At 53.6% G+C, this 19,517-nt stretch overlaps 2 protein-coding genes across 2 annotated transcripts; one reads left to right on the top strand and one right to left on the bottom strand.

The window, feature by feature from the left end:
• The first annotated feature begins 978 nt into the window (after positions 1-978).
• On the top strand, positions 979-9,895 carry PLEKHG2 (pleckstrin homology domain containing, family G (with RhoGef domain) member 2). The gene is given in 19 exon segments (XM_008582150.1): positions 979-1,105; positions 2,325-2,584; positions 2,663-2,763; positions 3,573-3,639; positions 3,736-3,782; positions 4,036-4,186; positions 4,527-4,664; positions 4,873-5,073; positions 5,526-5,618; positions 5,710-5,796; positions 6,175-6,208; positions 6,300-6,401; positions 6,502-6,549; positions 6,627-6,665; positions 6,831-6,847; positions 7,051-7,227; positions 7,345-8,230; positions 8,313-9,749; positions 9,752-9,895. Coding segments are annotated over 19 exon segments (4,044 nt in total). The 5' UTR covers positions 979-996; the 3' UTR covers positions 9,802-9,895.
• Positions 9,896-14,810: 4,915 nt separating this feature from the next.
• On the bottom strand, positions 14,811-17,491 carry RPS16 (ribosomal protein S16). Its single transcript, XM_008582160.1, has 5 exons — positions 17,331-17,491; positions 17,092-17,193; positions 15,271-15,367; positions 15,111-15,158; positions 14,811-15,018 (listed from the first exon to the last, which is right to left on the bottom strand). Exons 1-5 carry the CDS (start codon positions 17,376-17,378, stop codon positions 14,873-14,875), a joined length of 441 nt encoding a protein of 146 aa, XP_008580382.1. The 5' UTR covers positions 17,379-17,491; the 3' UTR covers positions 14,811-14,872.
• Between the last annotated feature and the right edge of the window lie 2,026 nt (positions 17,492-19,517).

The following is a 19,517-nucleotide window of genomic DNA, read 5'->3' on the forward strand; positions in this document are numbered from 1 at the left end:
TCGAGGCTCCCAGCACCCCCTACTTAGAACACCAAGAAATTCGGACTACTGGACCCCACTCTCCGAGAGATCCCGGAATCTGATTCCTGGAGCCTGGGAGCCCGAAGTTCATACCCCTGAGTTCTGGCTCCGCGCCTCCCCGGGGACGGCGTTCGGGTCGAATGGGAACCGAGCTGCCTCGTCCAGGGCTGGAGGCTCCTCGGGAGGTGAGGGGGGAGGCGTGGGGCCCAGGCGGGCTGGGGGAGGGGGCGGCGCCGCCAATGCTGAACAATGAGGGGGCGTGCCGGCGGGGGGCTAGCGGAGGCGCCGGCGGGAGTTGGGGGCTGGCGGCGTGTGGGAAGGCGGTGGGGGGCTGCGGCGGTGGGCGCCGCCAATGCTGAACAATGAGGGGGCGTGCCGGCGGGGGGCTAGCGGAGGCGCCGGCGGGAGTTGGGGGCTGGCGGCGTGTGGGAAGGCGTTGGGGGGCTGCGGCGGTGGGAACGGTGATCGGGTCTTGGAGGGACTGACTGGAGGGGGGTCGAGGGCTCAGGGCCAGCGCCCCCGCGCGCAGCCTTCGGCGGGGGAGAGAGCCGTCTGCAGGACCCTGGCATCCGGTCCCCCAGCCTCCGCCCTCCCTTGGGACCCCGCGGCCTCCCGCCCACGGCTTTTCCCAGCCCTGCCCCTCGCCCTCCGCTCCAGCCAGAGCCCAACGTTCCCAGGCTCCCTGAGCCTCCGGCCCCAGGCAGACGGGACTCCTAGCCTCTGCGACTCTTGCTCTCTGCATTCTTCTTTGTCTCAACCTTTCCTTCTTTTTCTCTAGTTCTCTCTTTTTCTTCGCCTCTTTCTATCACTTTGCCTGTGTCTCCTCCATTATTTACTCCCAGGGGCCCTCCCTGGATTTAGGCCACGCTCCTAATTCCCAGCCCCCATCTGTGAGTTTGGGCGGCAGGGAGGCTTATGGGATCCTGATAGCCAAGAAGGAGATCTTTCTGCAGGTCGCTGCTGAGCCACTCAGCCATGCCTGAAGGAGCCCGTGGACTGAACCTGTCCAGACCCAGCCCCAGCCTCGGGTGTGACCGCAGAGGTGAAGTGTGTGACTGTGCAACTGTGTGTGAGTCTCGGACAGGTGAGTGTGCAAGGCCTGTGGAGCATTTATTCCTTCATTCAAGAAGCCTAGCAGCCCTGTGGCTGGCCCAGTGCTGGGCGGTGCTGGCAACACAGGGTGACCAAAACAACCCCAGCCCTACTCAAATAGAGCTCCAAGTCTGGTGATGGAGACCATCCCATCCCCAGTCAGTGATAGTCTAGAGGGGAAACCCTGGGCAGAGTGGGCAGGGCGGTGATGGGGAAAGCCCAGGAGGCTGTGAGATTCAGTCTGGGAAGTCAGAGGAGGCTTCCTGGAGGTGGGACATCTAAACTGAGAATTGAATGATAAAGAGGAAGGAGCTGAACAAAGACAAGGAAGAGTAGGCCCCATGGCTCACTCGGGAGAGTGCGGTGCTGATAACACCAAGGCCATGGGTTCGGATCCCATATAGGGATGGCCGGTTGCTCACTGGGTGGGCGTGGTGCTGACCTGTGAGATTCAGTCTGGGAAGTCAGAGGAGGCTTCCTGGAGGTGGGACATCTAAACTGAGAATTGAATGATAAAGAGGAAGGAGCTGAACAAAGACAAGGAAGAGTAGGCCCCATGGCTCACTCGGGAGAGTGCGGTGCTGATAACACCAAGGCCATGGGTTCGGATCCCATATAGGGATGGCCGGTTTGCTCACTGGGTGAGCGTGGTGCTGACAACACCAAGTCAAGGGTTAAGATCCCCTTACCGGTCATCTTTAAAAAAAAAAAAAAAAAGACAGGGAAGAGTATTCCACATGCAGGGAACAGTATGTGCAAAGGCCCGAAGGTGAGAAATACTGCTTATTTAAGGACCTGAAAGAAGTTGAGTGTGACTGGAATGTGTAGTGTCAGAAGGGGTGTGGCTGTGGGAAGAGACCTGTCTGGGGACATCAGTAATGGCCACATCATGCAGGGCCCTGTGGGTCTGAGGAGTTTGAACTTCATCCTGAGAGCACAAAGGGGATATGCTCATGGGAGTGACAGGATCAGACAGGCAAATTAATAAAGATCTTCCTGGCTGATGTATGGACATGGATTAGAGGAATGGAGGCCAGAACCCAGAGAGAACCCTGATGGGAGAGGATGGGACTGGCCCAAGCATGACAGTGGGGAGGAGAGGAAGGAGCCCGTGGGCAGGCTGTTGACCAGGTGTAGGGGCTGGGTGCATGAAGGGCTGTGGGAGGGGACACTTGGGCAGACCCCTGATCTCCTGCTCCATACCCCTGCAGCCTCTGCCATGGCCTCCCCCCGAGGGTCTGGGAGCTCCACATCCTTGAGCACAGTGGGCTCTGAGGGGGACCCGGCCCCGGGGCCCACTCCAGCGTGCTCATCCTCCATGCCAGAGCCCCTTCCAGGGCCCCCCATCCGCCTGCATCTGTCGCCCATGGGGATCCCGGGTTCAGCAAAACCCTCAAGGCTGGAGCGTGTGGCCCGTGAGATCGTGGAGACAGAGCGGGCCTATGTCCGTGACCTCTGCAGCATCGTGGAGGTGAGGTGGGTGGACACCCAAGGGCAGTGGGGACCCAGGTCAGCCCCTGAGTCCCTGTAATCCTAGTCATCCCTACAGGACTACCTGGGCCCTCTTCTGGATGGTGGGGTCCTGGGGCTGAGCGTGGAGCAGGTGGGCACGCTGTTTGCCAACATTGAGGACATCTACGAGTTCAGCAGGTCAGGAGCAGGTGGGACAGCCAGGGGTACTATAGGAAGGAAGGGCTATGTCCTAACCCAAACCTTGGAGTCCCATAGTGCCCTGTCCAGGCTGGTACATGGGGTGTTATGACATCGAGCAGGGATCATCATGGGGACTGAGGACCCAGAGTGGTGGAGGAGTGTAGGGAACAGGAGTCTGAGGACCCAGATGGGAACCAAATATTGGGACAGGGTCTAGGTATCAGGATGGGATCTCTGTGCTTTGTCAGGTCTGGGATCATGATGATTCCAAGAGTCATGTGGAGCCTGAAGGTCATGGCAGTGTGAGCATGTATGACCAGCTCATCCTGATTTACCCAGGACTTTCCCAGTTTTAGCACTAAAAGTCCCCTGTCCTGGGAAACTGCTCAGTATCAGACAAACCAGAATGATTGGTCACTCTAGCATGGAGGATGCTGTGGTCCAAGGATCATGACACCTCTGAGTGTCTTGATCTCAGGATTACAAGATCATCATAGCTCTGAAGGTGATGACATCGCCCTCCCCAAGGTCATGGTGCCCCTCTCTGGGTCATGACATCCCTATGCTCATGCCATCTGTGACAAAATTTCAAGCTGAGGAATGTGCAGCTGACCAAAGACAAAGTCTGAGCAGGTTACAGTATAGTCCTCAGAAGACCCTTCCTCCAACATGACATCCCCTTGAGAGGTGTTGGCAGTTGCCAAGCCTCCCACCCCATGAACTGATGGGATATCTGCCTTCTGGAGTATTCCCATGGGGGAATGTGGGGGTAGGGTGGTTCCTCATCCTTCCCCTCTCCCCCATAGTGAGCTCCTGGAAGACTTGGAGGGCAGCAGCAGTGCAGGGGCCATTGCCGAGTGCTTTGTTCAGAGGGTGAGTTGAGGGGGCAAGGCCAGGCCTGGGCTAGGCTGGAGGGGGATCATGGGAAGCCAGGACCTGGGGTCTCCCTGACTCCTATGTCACCCGCAGAGCGAGGACTTTGACATCTACACATTGTACTGCATGAACTACCCGAGGTGAGGGGCGAGGAGCCCCCGCTGGGCCCCAGGCCGTGTCCACGAGCTGATGTGCCAGCCAGCCTTCCCTCTACCCCCCACTCGGATCCGTCCAGTTCCAGCCCCTGCCAGACCAGGACGGACAGTGACCTCTCCCTAACTGCCCCTGACCCCTGCCAGACCTTGACAATTCCAAACCCTGGCCACTCCCTGACCCCTCCCAGCCCCACCCACTGGAGCTGTGAGCCCCTGCTGACCTCTGCTGTGCCCCTAGCTCCCTGGCCCTGCTTCGGGAGCTGTCGCTGTCTCCACCAGCAGCCCTGTGGCTGCAGGAGCGTCAGGCCCAGCTTCGCCACTCGCTGCCCCTGCAGAGCTTCCTGCTGAAACCTGTTCAGCGCATCCTCAAGTACCATCTGCTGCTGCAGGTCAGCTGTGGCCCCTGGGGGCCTGGCTGGGGAGGGGCGAGGTCCTATTCATGAACCACCTGTTGGTGCATCTGAAGGGTGGGCACACCATGAGTTAGGCTAGGCCGGAGGAGGCATCCTCTGACTTTCTGTGCCAGACTGTGCACCTGGGGAAGCATCTGAGAAACTGGGCCAATGCTTGGCATAGGACCTTGCTGGCAGTGGGGACTGGCAGCAGCTGATTCCACTGTCTGTCTCTCTGTTTGTCTTTCTCCATCTCTGTGCTCCAACTCTGCCCCTACTCTCTGTCTCCTATGACTATTTTCTTCCCCTCCCTTTGCACCTGGTGGCTGCCTGGCAGGAACTAGGCAAACACTGGGCAGAGGGCCCTGGTGCTGCGGGCCGTGAGATGGTGGAGGAAGCTATTGTGTCTATGACAGCGGTTGCCTGGTACATCAACGATATGAAACGCAAGCAGGAGCACGCCGCGCGCCTCCAGGTGGCCCCAGGGTGGGCTGGGGCCAGCTGGATGAGGGTAGTGAGCCTGAGGGCATTGGGAGAAGGGTCAGTGCTTCAGAGGCAGCCTTGCTTGGAGGGTTGGCTTGGATAGCACATCCCTGTTGCTAACCCCCGTGTCTTGGCATGTATGTGTGTGCCACCCACCATACACATCTCTGTCCCTGGTGCATCTGGCTGGGTCCTGGCAGGAAGTGCAGCGGCGGCTAGGCGGCTGGACTGGTCCGGAGCTCAGTGCTTTTGGGGAGCTGGTGCTGGAGGGCGCCTTCCGAGATGGTGGAGGGAGCGGCCCCCGGCTACGAGGGGGTGAGCGACTGCTCTTCTTATTCTCACGGATGCTGCTCGTGGCCAAGCGCCGGGGTCCCGAATACACCTACAAGGGCCACATCTTCGTGAGTTTGGGGATGGGGGCAGGGCTAGAATATTACCTACAAAGTATATTCTGTGTACCTTGACCTGTATACCTAAAGGCATAATACAACCCAGATTAAAAGGGCCACATTTTCTTGAGTTCAAGTATGGAGTAAGGCTTATTACGGAGGGGTGAGGCCAGTGGGATGCAGAGGTAGTGATGGGGTGAGGTCTGCAGAGGGAGGACCTGGATTTGTCCACTAGGCAAGTGTCTTCATGGGGTGGGGAGGGGTCTGGTGAGGGAGAGAGCACAGCCCAGCCTAGTAGAGGGGGTCAAAAGAGGCAGAAGGGACTCACCATACAATCTTCTGGAGCCCGTCTTTCTTGTGGGTAGAGACTCAGATACACCTACAGGAGTATATCTCACTACCTACAAGGGCACAGCACAGAGCCTAGGGTCTCTGAATTTGCTGCCCTCTGCCTTCCTCACCAGTGCTGCAACCTGAGTGTGAGTGAGAGTCCTCGAGACCCTCTAGGGTTCAAGGTATCTGATCTGACCATTCCCAAGCACAGGCACCTGCTCCAGGTGAGCATGGGGAGGGGCTGGGCCAGCAGGGTTCCCGCAGCCCCTAGACCTCATATCTGACTCCCTGACTCCACCTCCACCCCTCCCCCAGGCCAAGAACCAAGAAGAGAAGAGGCTGTGGGTTCACTGTCTCCAGCGCCTCTTCTTTGAGAACCACCCTGCCTCCATCCCTGCCAAGGTACAGCACCTCCCACAGCTGGGGGCCCTGAGAGTGCTTGGAGACACCCCTGCCCCAGTCATACTAGAAGATCCTCTGAATGCAGGACACTTTTCTTATAAGGTGATCCCTAAAAATGAAGAATTATGATACCTGGGTTTGAATCCCAACTCTACCTCATCCCTGCATTGTGATCTTTGGCAAGTAACTTAACCTCTCTGGGCCTCAATTTCTTCACCTGGAGGAATAGCACCTGCCTCCTAGGGTTGTGGTCATCAGCCACGTCATGCACCTGATGAGTAGCTGCACCCATTAATGGGAATGTTTTTTGTGCTCAGAGTATCCCCCCGTGGTGCTCAGAGACCAGCCCCCCTCAACCCTCATCCTCATCTCTTTCAGGCAAAACAAGTTCTCCTTGAAAACAGCCTGCACTGTGAGTTGGAGCCTTGGGTTGTGAAGATGTGGAAGTAGAGGAATTACTTCCAAGAAAAAGTAGGCTATTAGCCCCAAAATTCTCCCCACAGTTGCTCCGAAAAGTAAGCCTATCCCAGAGCCCCCGACACCCCCACTTGGGTCTCCCCGACCTCGAGATGCCAGAAGTTTCACCCCTGGACGAAGGAACACAGGTAAATGAGATGGAACCCTAATCCTGGCCACCCAACCCCCTCCTCCCCCAGGACCCTGGAGCTGGGCTCATTCCAGGGTTCTGACCTGCCTCTTCCACAGCTCCATCTCCAGGACCCTCTGCTAGTCGCCGTGGCCGCAGGCAGTCTGGTGAGTCCCCACCACCTAAAGGTGAACCAGGGGTCGGAGTGGGATCTGGGTTCCTGACATCAGTGTCTTTCCTCCAGTGCCAGAGAAGGACCCTTATGTCACGTTTCCACAGAATGGTCAGTGACTGCTGCAGCCCAGCCTGTCCATCCGTGTGTGTCTGTCTCCCTCCCCATGGATGCCCAGGGTGAATGGGAGGGATAATAGGGGCAGCTCCTCAGTTATAAGGATAACTGTTGTTCCTACAGCTCACTAACTTCCTTTTCTCATCTCTCCCTCCCCAGCTAAGCCTAGATTGAAGGTAAGAAATATCCTGGGATAGGGTCTGGGGACCTGGACTCCTGGGTCTGATGGAGAAGGGAGCTTGAGTTCCAGAATCCTGGGTTTGGATAAGAAGGGGGTTGGGGCTTGGATTCCTCCATCTGAGGGAGGAGGGGGCTGGGAAATGAGGGGGACAGGGTACCCTCTTGGCTCCTGCCTTCCATCCCCTCTCACCCCTCACAGCACGCTGGCAGTGAAGGAGAGCTCTGCTCCGCCTCAGAATCTCAGCCCCCAGTTTCAGCTTCCGGATCCCCTGAGGACCTGGAGGATGTTGGACCCCCCACACTGGACCCCTCTGGGACCTCAATCACTGAAGAAATCCTGGAACTGCTGAACCAGAGAGGCCTCCGTGATCCGGGGGTGAGCTGGGCATCCCATTATGGTGTCCTTGGGGCTCGGCTTGGGCAGACACAGACCAAGGACCAGGTGGGCCAGCCCACCCTGATGTCTTTGGCCTCTTCCCCTTGCTCACTATAGCCATCTGACCATGACATTCCCAAGTTCCCTGGAGACTCCCAGGTGCCAGGCGACAGTGAAACCCTCACATTCCAAGCCCTGCCCAGCCGGGACTCTTCAGAAGAGGAGGAGGAAGAGCTTGAAATGGATGAACGGGAGCCTTCCCCACTCCATGTCTTAGAGGGGCTTGAAAGTTCCAGTGCAGCTGAAATTCCCGACATTCCCAGCATCCCTGAAATTCCTGACCATTCTGAAATTCCCAAAGTTCCTTGCCTTCCCAGTCTCTCTGACATTTCCAGTGTTTTTGAAATGTCCTGCCGTCCAGCCATACCTAGTGTCCCTGACATTCCCAGTCTTTCCAGCGTTCCTGCCCTCCCCTGTGACTCCTGGCTCCGGGGACCTCTGCAGGAATCAGCTGAGGCTCTAGCCACCAGGAGAGAACTGTTCCCTGGAATCAGTCCTGGAGAACTGGGGAAGCCCTCCTTAGGAAGCAGGGCAGGGCAGGAGGAGGGTGAAGAAGGAGTATCATTCCCAGATTTCCAGGCCCAGGATGTCACCCAGGATCAGGCATTCCCAGAGAAGCTTGAATTCCGCTCTTGCTCAGAAATCCGGAGTGCCTGGCAGGCATTGGAGCAGGGGCAGCTGGCCCGGCCTGGCTTCCCAGAGCCACTGCTGATCCTGGAGGATTCAGATCTGGGTGGAGGCAGCGAGACTGGGAAGGCAGGAACTCCGAGTTCGGAGAGAGCAGCGTCCCGAGTGCGAGAGCTGGCCCGCCTCTACAGCGAGCGGATCCAGCAGATGCAGCGGGCTGAGACACGGGTATCAGCTAATGCCCCCCGACGCCGGCCACGGGTTCTGGCTCAACCCCAGCCTTCTCCCTGCCTGCCTCAGGAACAAGTTGAGCCAGGTGAGGCCCAGGCATGTGGTCGGCAGAGGTGGCCCAAGCTGAGGTATCAGTCCTGACACAATTCTCTTTTCTTTGCATATAGGGCCCCTGCCTGCCTTTGGACACGTGCTGGTATGTGAGCTGGCCTTCCCACTGACTTGCGCCCAGGAATCTGTTCCCCTGGGCCCTGCTGTCCGGATTCAAGCTGCCACACCTTTGTTTAAGCAGGGAGGCTGCCTGGATGGCCAGGGTCTACATGTTTTAGATTTGCCTGAGCAAGATCATTTGGATATCCACATTCCAGCTACTACCCCTCTTCCTGAGCAAGGAGGCCTCTGGAATATTCAGGCTCCAGCAACCACACCTTTGCCCAAGCAGGAAGGCCCCCCAAGCATTCAGGTTCCAGCTATTACAACTTTGCCTGATCAAGGACACCTGGAAATCCAAGTTCCAGCTACCATTCCTTTGCCTAAACAGAGAAACCACATGGATATACCACATCCATCTACCACTTTTTTCCCTGAGGAAGGATGCCACATGGAAATCCAAGTTCCAGCCACTACTCCCATGCCCAAGCAGCAAAGCCACCTAGACAGCCAGAGCCCAACCACTATCCTAATAACTAAGGAAAGAGGTTCCAGGGAAGTTCAGGTCCCAGCCACTGACTGCGATCAAGCCGTCAACCCTTTGCTTATGCATGGAAGCAGCCTGGACCATCAGGTCCCAGCCAACGTTCCACTGCCCTTGTCATGTGACCTACCAGACATTCAGGTTCCAGGTCCCTCACTTTTGCCTGCACATGGAGACCACCTGGTCTCAGCTGATGCTCCACTGCCTTTGTCCCAAGATGTCCCAGACATTCAGGTCCCAGCTGCCACACCTGTGCCCCAGCCACAAGGCCTCACAGACATCCAGGTCCAAGTCCTTCCACCTTTTCCCAAGCTGGGAGGCCTCCCAGACATGCAGGGTCCAGCTGCTGCACCTCTGCTTCAGGAGCAAAGCCTCACAGGCACACGGGTCCAAAATGTCACACCTTTGTTGGAGCAGAAGAGCCTCACAGACATCCATTTTGCAGCTGCCACACCTTTATCTGAGCAAGGAGGCTCTCTGGACATTCAGGGCCTGTTACCCACCCCAGTTCAGACCACCATGGTTTTGTCCAAGCCAGGAGGCCACTTGGTCTCACATGTCGCCAGGTCAGAGTCTTCAGACTTGACCCCACCCCATAGTCCCCCGCCCCCCACCCGTCAGCTCCTGGGCCCCCACGCAGCTGCCCTCTCAAGATACTTGGCAGCCTCCTGCATCAGCCAGAGCCTGGCTAGGCGGCAGGGGCCTGGGGGAGAGGTGCCCCCAGCCTCCCGGGGCCCCTGGTCCTCCTCTGCCCCCACATCACGGGCACCTTCGCCACCACCCCAGCCCCAGCCCCCACCGCCCCCAGCCAGGCGGCTCAGCTATGCCACCACAGTCAGCATCCATGTGGGGGGTGGGGGGCGGCTGCGGCCAGCCAAGGCCCAGGTTAGGTTGAACCACCCTGCTCTTTTGGCCCCCACCCAGGAATACACAGGCCTTCGAAGGGCCCAGGGGGCTCCTGATGCCCCTTTCCACATGTGAGCCAGGATGTCAAGCTTCTTAAAAAACAAGGACTTCAGCCAGATGTCAAAGACCTTCAGAAGTCCAGACACTGAATGTAGGTCTAAAAATTGCTACAGCTTTCCAGCTTCTGGGATCTGCTTTGGTGAATGGCCCTTCTTGCCTTGATACAAAAGGGATGGGGAAGGGGATGCCATTAATATTTTGTTAATTAATTCTATGAAATTATGTGTGTTCTCCCATTCTGGAGGTGGTGGGGAATGACAGAAGACTTAATGGATGGGAAGGTCCAACACAGCACAAATCAGTAGTTCTGAAAATTTGGGGGCTCTCAAACCCCTTTGAGAATTATTGGAAGTTGGACCCACTACAATTTGGTGTATGGTTTCAGGAGGTTTATGAACTACTTGCCCACACAGGAAAGCCAAGTTATGAAGCCTTGCTCCAAGTAGACACCTAGAAATTCATTCCTTTAGCAATTTATCCAGTTCTTGTGTTCCACCATCATCAGTCCATCCTCAATCCATCTCTACGTCTGTCCATCCCGCTGTTGTCCCATCTGTCTCTCCCTCTGTCCATCTGTCCGTCTTCCAGTCCATTATCTCACCTATCTGCCTTGCTTATCCGACTATCTCTACCCTCTTCATCCATCCTTTGTCATCCTACACCCCATCTGGCATTCCATTCCTCCATCAATCCATCTGCCATCCCACCTACCTGTCTTCTCAATCCAACACACTCCATTCATGCATCCATCCCTCCATCCATATTTCTGTCTCTATTACCCATTCGTTTAGTCATCCATACATCTCATTCACCCAACTGTCTCCAATCCCTCAATCCACCCAACTATCTAACCATCTCTAGCGCCATCCATCCTTTCTCAGTTGGATTCTTCTGGGTCTTAAGTACTAAAAAAACTTGAGACAGTTCCATGCCGACACCAGGGTGGATCAGGCTTGGGGCTCTGGGAAAAGTCTGTCCCACATCTGTCTAATTTTCCTTGGCAACCGGCCCTCCCCCAGTCCTCACGAATATCCCAATTCTTGTGCCCACCCACATACATCGGATCCCTTCCTCCCTTCCAGTTTGGGACCTCCTTGTAGAAATTCCTCCACAAGCTCCCTCTCCCCAAGAAATAATTCAGATCATGGAAACAAAAGGCACTTATGTTAGAATCCTTCTGCCCCCTCCTTCCAGCTATGGTATGCCCAGTGAGAAGTGTAATTTAAGCAGTTTTTTGGGTATTAATATTAACTTCTTTCATTGAACTTAAACTCTTGTGCTTTAGCACATTATCTGTTTAATCTTCCTTGGAATTCTCTGAGGTACCCTGGTGTCCTGGCTGTGAATTCAAATCCCATCTTTTCTACTTAGACTTGGCGTGTGCCCTCCCTCTCTGAGCCTTGGTTTTCTCACCTGCAAAATGAAGATCACAGTACCTGCCTCCTAAGATCATCACTAAGATTCAATGAGTATATCCTCTCACTTCCCAAATGAGTTTGAACCTCCGACTCTCCAGGGGCATTGCTCAAAACACAGATCCCTCAGGATCCAGTCCCAACCGATAAAATTCAGAACCTCCAGGGCAGGAGCCTAGGAATCTGTATTTATAGCAGGCTGCTAACAGCCAAAAAACAGATTTATTGAGTACTAACTGCATACCATGAGCATTACAGTAACTTTATATGAACTCATTTGTTTTTAGTCCTCGCAACATCCCTAAAAGGCAAGTAAGGATAGTTTTTAATCTCACTCTAGAGATGAGGAAACTGAAGCACAGAGAGAATAAGGGACTTGTCTAGTCACACAGCTAGGAAGGGGCAGAGGGGGGACCCAAATCCACATCCTGGCTGAGTGTGCGCTTAGGTTTGTTGAGTGCCTATCCCGTGCCACTGGGGGCACAAGATGGAGCACTTCTTTGCCTGCATGAGGCTTGGAGGCTGGTGCTTCACGGGCCCCGGGGGATTCTGGTAATTAGCTGATAAGGTAGCCAGCACAAGGTCTGGCTCAATAAATGTCAGCTGCTGGCTTCTGCTCACTTGTGTATTAAATGGCTACTGTGCACCAGGGCCTAGGTTGAGTCCTGGGGGCCCCATAGTGATTAAGGTGGACTCCACTGCAGCCTCCCCAAGGTCAGGGTGGAGCCTGGCCCTCCCCTCCACCCCAGCTGCACATTCCTAGCCGCCCCCAGCTGTACATTCCCGACTGAAGGAAAGTTCCCAGCCTGGCCTGGGCTCCCAGTGGTGCCGGAATTCCTGGTATTTGAGGAGGCATGGAGAAAGGGCTGTCTATGCCAAGGCCTGGAGTAGAGAAGAAGAGGCGAGCCTCCTCTCCAGATGCGTCCCAGCTGTGCCTCTGGGAGGGAGCCAGGAGCGGGAATAAGGGGGTCTCTGGACCCTCTGGGAAAACCATGGGCACCAGGCCTGCCTCAGCCCACTCCTGGTGTCTGTGAATTCCATTGCTCCATTCTGCACAACTCCTACTTCTGTTTCATGGCCTGTTCCGCCTCCTCAGGAATACTTTTCTTACCATGGTCTGCCTGTTATGAGCCTGGTCTTCTTTAGAGCTACAGTTAAGTTAGGCTCAAAAAGGGTAAGGACGGTGCCTGTTGCCCTCCTTGGGATGTTTAGGTTAACTCTAGCCCAACGCAAAACTTGGCAAAGCTGCAGATTATTTTGCCACGAGGGTGGTTTTCTCATTGGTAACATGGGGACGCCCGCATCACCAACCTCAAAGGAATGTTGTGAAAATACGTCCAATGCTTTGCCTGGCACTAGTTGGTGCTCAATGAACCCAGCTCCCCTGAATTTTTATGTATTCTCTGTCAGTGCTATCCATGCAAGCTTCCTTGAGGATAGAAATGTTCTACCTACTCTGTGCAGCCTGGCTTGGTGGCCATGCAAGGCTACTGAGCACTTAAAGTGTGGCTACTGTACTGAGTAGGGCAGATACATACAAAAAGGGCAACTGAAGAGTAAATCTCAAGTTGTGAAACTTTCCCCCTCAATCAATATTCAAGGCTGGCCAGTTAGCTCAGATGGTTAGAGCACAGTGCCAGTAACACCAAGGTCCGGGGTTTGATGCCTATACTGACCAGCCACCAAAAAATAATAAACAAATAAATAAATCAAGTGCAGCACTCCCCAATTGGCTGCAAAGGACGGTATTGGAAACAGATTACCACCACCCCCAATAGTGAAACTCATGAGCTTCCTATCAATCATTGGCCATTCACCTACTTCTAGTCCAACTCTTCCTCCTCCAACAGCAGCAATATTTCCCTTTGTGAAAATATCTCCCTTTCTTTGGGAGAGGGAAGTGGGCTGTGGTTACCATAATGCCCCCAGATTACACATGGCCTGGCAGAGGTGTTCAAGGGGATTGAATGAGCAAACAAATGAGGAAAGCACCAGAAAACTAAGTTAACAAGACAGACATGGCCTCCCAGCTCATTTCTTACCGTCTTGGCTCAGATGTCTTCCATCTCCCCTAAGGAACCCAAATGGCCCCTCCAGGCTGAGTCAGGTACTACTGTGAGCTGACTCACCCCAGGCCTCCCTAAATTAAGGGATGTAGATCAGGATGGGTTGGACAGATCTGTGGCAGCCTAACATGTTAGCATTAAGAGTCTGGGTTCTCCCACAGCCCAGCTGCCTGTCTGAATGCCACTTTCATCTTTTACCGTGTGCCCCTACCTGCTGGTACCCTTCCTTTCTGCCTCAAAATGGGGAAAGAACCTGAAGATGGCTTAATCCACAAGCAGCATTTTACTTCTAGGTACTCCCTATATGGTTCCACAGAACTCTCTTCAATGACAGGAATGTTCTATTTCCTGTGTAGCCCAGCATGGTAGCCTCATGGTAGTAGCAGAGAGCTCCCTAAACTGCTATGTACAAGACTCAGATGGGAAAGAACAGAAACGGTTGGCATGGCCTGGACTGAATCTGCCAGGACTGACTAGAGAGGAGGGGGATGGGAAATTTCTTAAATCTGTGTGTCCCCTTTCCCCCCAGTTCTCAATAATATCTACATTACAGGTTAGCATTTAAAAAATACTCCTTTCCCATCCCAGGCATGGCCCTCAGTTGCTGACTTCATAGATTCCACCCAGGCAGTTTCTCTTCACTTTGTTTTCTGTTTTGTTTTTCTGCAGCTGGCCGATATGGGGATCTGAACTCTTGACTCTGGTGTTATCAATACCATGCTCTAACTAACCGAGCTAACTGGCCAGCCTCTCCTTGCTTTCTTTGAATTAGATTATTGACCTTACACATTTTTTTTTTTTTTTTTTTGGTGGTCAGCTGGTATGGGGATCCTAACCGTTGACCTTATGTTATCAGCATTGTGCTCTAACTAAGCAACTGAGCTAACTGGCCAACTCACATTTCCTCTGCTCTTCCCTGACATGCCATTAAAATAGCAGCAAAAAGCTGGCTGTTTGGGCCGGCCTGTGGCTCACTCGGTAGAGTGCGGTGCTGATAACACCAAGGCCGCGGGTTCGGATCCCATATAGTGATGGCCGGTTTGCTCACTGGGTGAGCGTGGTGCTGACAACACCAAGTCAAGGGTTGAGATCCCCTTACCGGTCATCTTTAAAAAAAAAAAAAAAGCTGGCTGTTTGTTCAATTGGTTAGAGGTGGTCTTTGTAACACCAAGGTCAAGGGTTCAGTTCCCTACACCAGCCAGCAAGCCGCCAAAAAAATAAAATAAAACAGCAGTAAGGAGAATGAAAAAAACAGACAAATCCACAAGGACAACCAACACATCCACCCAGCTCTGCAGCTACCAATGGTCCAGAACCAGCACCACTGTGGCTATGCCTGCACACTGGACTCCCTACTGGAGGTGCAGGGAGACCTAGAGAACAGGTCTGCTCCCATCCACACTAACACCAAAGTGATCACTTCCAGGAAGAATTAAAATCCAGACTGGCAATAGGCTACGGGTATTTCCTCCATTCTGTCTAGTCAAAGACCCACTACCACAGAAGACCACAGCACAGTCCTTGAAACCTTAAAATCCAAAAACCACTGTTTATTATAAAGGTGAATCCTGATCCCCATGATGGGCTTATCGGTAGGATTTCTGGTAGCGAGCACGGGCACCAGGGCCTCCGAATTTTTTGGATTCACAGCGACGGGGGTCAGCTACCAGCAGGGTCCGGTCATACTGGATGAGGATGTCTTTGATTTCCTTCTTTGAAGCCTCGTCCACATCTGGAGATGAGAGTAGGTGTGAAGATTTAGATAATCATGGAAGGGTCCCCACACACTGACCCACCTGATGGGAAGGACCCACTCCCACTCACATTTCTGGTAATAGGCCACCAGGGCTTTAGAGATGGACTGACGGATAGCTGTGAGGGAGACACACACAGTAAAAGGGTATGTAAGTTTCACGAAAGCTCAAGACTAGGGTTTTGTTCCCAGAGCCACCTTCCACCCAGGTGCCCAGTACCTGGGACTCACCGTAAATCTGAGCCACATGACCACCACCCTTCACACGGACACGGATGTCCACGCCAGCAAATCGCTCCTTGCCCAGAAGCAGAACAGGTTCCAACAGCTAAAGGAACATGGGAGTAAACAGATTTAGGTCACATCCTGGGCAGCTTAGGAATCTCACTTGGCATTCCTTCTTTCTGTGTGGCTTCTGCCACCACCAGCCTCAAAGTACTAGTGGGAGGTCCAGCTTTCACTGCAGGCTCCTTTACAGCAGGGGAGAAGACAAAACTCAAAGAAGCCAGAGACTGCTGGAAGTGACAAGAAACACAAGCAAGGTAAAAGCAAATCGATCCGGACTCTTTCCTATTTGTCTCCCTCTCTGGACCTCAGATTCCCCATCTCCAAGACCAGTTTTTAGAATGCTGAACAGTAAGGAGCATCCTAAGGCAACCACCAAAGCTGTTTCAAACAGTGGAAAGACACTCCTGGGCTGTTCAGGTGCCTTTTCTAGGTCCCCCACTCGAATTCTCTGCCTTCCCTTCCAGAGGAATCACAATTACACTACAACCTGTGCCATGTTATTCCCTTCCTCCTTCCTTCAGGTCCTTCGCCAGTGCCTCTGTCTGGACACTTTCAGTTTACCTTTCTATTTCAGCTTACACGTCTCCTCCCCCACCCCCTCAGAGCCATCTCTGGGTTCCACATCCCAGCTCTGACTACTTTGGATCAGTTTCTGGTACTTTTGTTTTTGTTTTTGGTGGCTGGCCCACATGGGCACCCAAACTCTTGACCTTGGTGTTACAAGGAAGCGCTCTAACCAACTGAGCTAACCAGCCAAACCAGTTTCTGATATTGAGTCCAGTCTGTCTCCCCCACTAGGCTGCAGCTCCATGAGAGCAGGGCCTACAGCCCTCTGGGTCACTGATGTATCCCCAAAACTCCAACACAGGGCACACATACAAATCCTTCAAATAAACTGACAGCCACTAACAATAAGCTACAATATTCAATATCTACTATACAGAAGGATCTCAGACACCTTTTTATTAAATTCTAACTGACCCTGCAATTTAATAATAGTTAATAAAGAAGAAATGAATACACTCTCATACATGCCAACAATGTATAAAGAGAATCTTAAACTTATCCTTAAAACAACCCTTCAGAATAGAAATTATCCCCATTTTACAGACAATGAATCTAAGGCAGAGGAAGCCAAGTGACTTGCCTCAAGCAACACAGATAGAGCAGAAATCAGACTCTAGTCTCTTTCCATTCTGAGCCAAATAAACCCCAACTGGGAGCAGCAGAACACCTTTCTCAGCCACGCATCTAAATAAACCCAAACTCTGTTCCTCTTCTTGGAATACTTTATTAAACAACTACAACGTCCAGACCCTGCCCCAAGCAATTGATATTTATCAGGAACAAAACACTGATCCCTTTCTTCAGGGAATCTATACTCTAACAGTGAAAACAATCAGGCCGCACAAAGCCTGGTATTCTCCTTGCCACCTGGGTTTCCCCAGTTGGGTGGGTTTCCAAATATCCCAGTTTTCAAAGTACCCTCTTAATCTTCAACATTCACGTTTTCACTTTCTCAACTCAGCTTTTACATCTTCTTACATCAAACCCGGGCTCTACTGCCAAATATCCCATTTTTCTGCCCCCAACTCAGCTTCCAAACATCGCACTGTTCTGTTTTTTGGCGGATGGCCAGTACAAGGATCGAACCCTGAACCTTGGTGCTATTAGCACATCCCAGTGTTAACACCAGCTCCCTCGGCTCCCAAGACCTACGTCTTCATTTACATGAGCCCTCCACTCAACGCCCGCCCCCAGCACCTTGTATTGCAGCGTGCGTGGCTCGATCATCTCCAGGGGCCGCCCGTTCACCTTGATGAGGCCGTTGCCGCGTTTGCAGTGTGCCACGGCTGTGGCTGTCTTCTGTGGAAAGCGAGAAAGAGACATCGGGGCCGCGTGAACTTCGGGTCCGGGCTCCCATGTCGACACCAGATCCCTACCCGCCAGCGTCTCCCAGTCCCCGGCCTCCCCCGACGACTCCCACCCAGCGCCTGGCCCACCTTGCGTCCGAAGACCTGCACGGACTGAAGCGGGCCCTTGGACGGCATGGCTGCGGATTAGACAGGAGATCCTCACCGCGCGGCGCTGCAACCGGAAAAGGAAACCGTGGGGCCACCCCAGCCAGTTTTCAGGGTTTGCGCAGGCGCCTTGAGTGCTACGTCGCGACAAGAGAGCGCTTTACGGCTGAAGTTGTGGCTAGGGGGCGGAGCCCATAATTAGCGGCCCGAAGTCCCCAAAGAGAGCAGAGGGGCGGGACCTGTGACGTAAAGGGGCGGTGCCTGGACAGTGTGTTCTGCCGACCTTAGCGAACGGTGAGGACCATGTGTTATTTACGTCCTCGGGCTTCATTGGCTCCGCCAGTTTTTATTTGCATTCTATCTCTTTAATGATCTTTCTCCGACCCCTCTGTAATCGATTCTTACCCTTCCATCACCGACTATCTTCCTCTCTCTGGATTCCCTCCTCCTAGAATCCCCCCCATCAGAATCTTCCCTCCGAAATCCACTGCTAGAAATCTAGCTGGATTCCCCGATTCAGGATTCCCAAGTCCTATTCCCTAGAACCCACCTCCTTCGAGAGTTTTCTCCCAGAATCCTGTTAGGTTCAGAGCCCCCTCCCCAAGAATCTACCTTTTACCAGAATTTCCTTTCAGTGTCTCCTCAACTCCCCCTCTTCAGAGGCTTCACCCTAGATCCCCTTCTTCCCTAACATCCCTCCGCTCAGTGCCCTCTTCCCCCAGTCATCCTTCCCAGAATCTCTCCTCAGGACCCGCTACCGATGGAATCTCCCTCCATCGGAATCTTCCTCTTCCCCCAAATCCACCTTTCCCAGAACCCCCACTCCCAGAATCCCTTTTCACAAAATCTTTCTCTCTTTCAGAGCCCCCTTCTTCAAAATCTTTTCCCCAGAATTTCTTTCCCTTCAGAGACTCCTCTCCCCAGTAACTGCCTCCCCTGGAATTTTCCTCTCCATACAATCTCCTTCTTCCCAACACCCTCCCACAAGAATCCCCCTCTTCAAGGTCCCCACCCTACAATCTCTTTCTCCAGAATCCCCCCAATAATCTCTTTACTCTCTCCCTAAAATCATTTTCCACTCTAGACCCCCTCCACACAATTCTCCATCCCCAGCCCCCCAACCCCAAGGGAAGAACCCCAGGATTGGGTTGCCTCCTTATTTCCCCACAATGCAACACCCTCCTCCCCGCCCTCCCCCCCAGGATTATCCCCAGCCAAAAGGCTCTTCTCTCAGGGCTAAAGGGCACTCACAGTTGCCTCAGTTTCTCTGGCAGCACAGGGTCTGAGGTCCAAGGTTCAAAGGACATGGTGTCTCAGCTTGCCAGAGAGAGAAGAGACAGGATGAAGATTGGTGGGGGCCTGAGGGAGGATCCTCCAACCCAGATTCCAACTCCAAAGGAGTGAGAGAGGGAGAGTGATCCAGGGGAGGGAGGAAGGGAGCACCCAGACGCAGACATAGAGGGACAGACAGACAGACACAGCACAGGAGAGACGCAGGCACACATGGAGAAGGAGAGAAAGACGAAAGGGCTAAGGGAAAAGAGGAGGAGAAAAGAGAGAGACCAGGTCAGTCAGAGATGGACGCAGAAAACAAGCCCAGTGACAGAGATTCAGAGGCAGAGAGGCCAACCGTCAGAGAAAAAAGACAGACAGATACAGGCAGATACGAAGATTCTGAAACACTTAAAACAGAAATAGAAATAGCAATAAGAGCAGAGACCTCCAAATATGCACCTACAGACACAGCTAAGGCCTAGCACAGGAGTTTTCCAATGAAAAGACAGACCACAGAATGCACACATGCTGTACTTGCCTTATGGGATTGGCCTGTTTGGGGGCTGGGAGTGGAGTTCAAACTCCAATCTTGTATCTTCCATGAGCTTGGGGTTCAGGGAGCCCTCTGAGCTAGGCCCTCCTTACTCTGGGGTCACCATCTTCCCTGGCCTCTTGGGGCACATTCCCTGAATATCTGTGGCTTGAGTGGAGCTGGCAGAGGAGGGGACAGGGACAGTTCCCCTCACCTACTCTAGTCTTCCAGCCTGCTCCCTCTATCTGTACCTGTCTTTTCCGGAACCCCAGGCTGGGGACCAGAGAAAGTCTGGGAGTGAGCAAGGTGCCTATGTGGCCTCTCTGGACCATCCTCCTGCTCCTGTGGCCCTTGGGGGGCCT

The sequence above is a fragment of the Galeopterus variegatus genome, unplaced genomic scaffold (genome assembly GCF_000696425.1).
Source record: "Galeopterus variegatus unplaced genomic scaffold, G_variegatus-3.0.2 Scaffold93, whole genome shotgun sequence".
Taxonomy (NCBI): domain Eukaryota; kingdom Metazoa; phylum Chordata; class Mammalia; order Dermoptera; family Cynocephalidae; genus Galeopterus; species Galeopterus variegatus.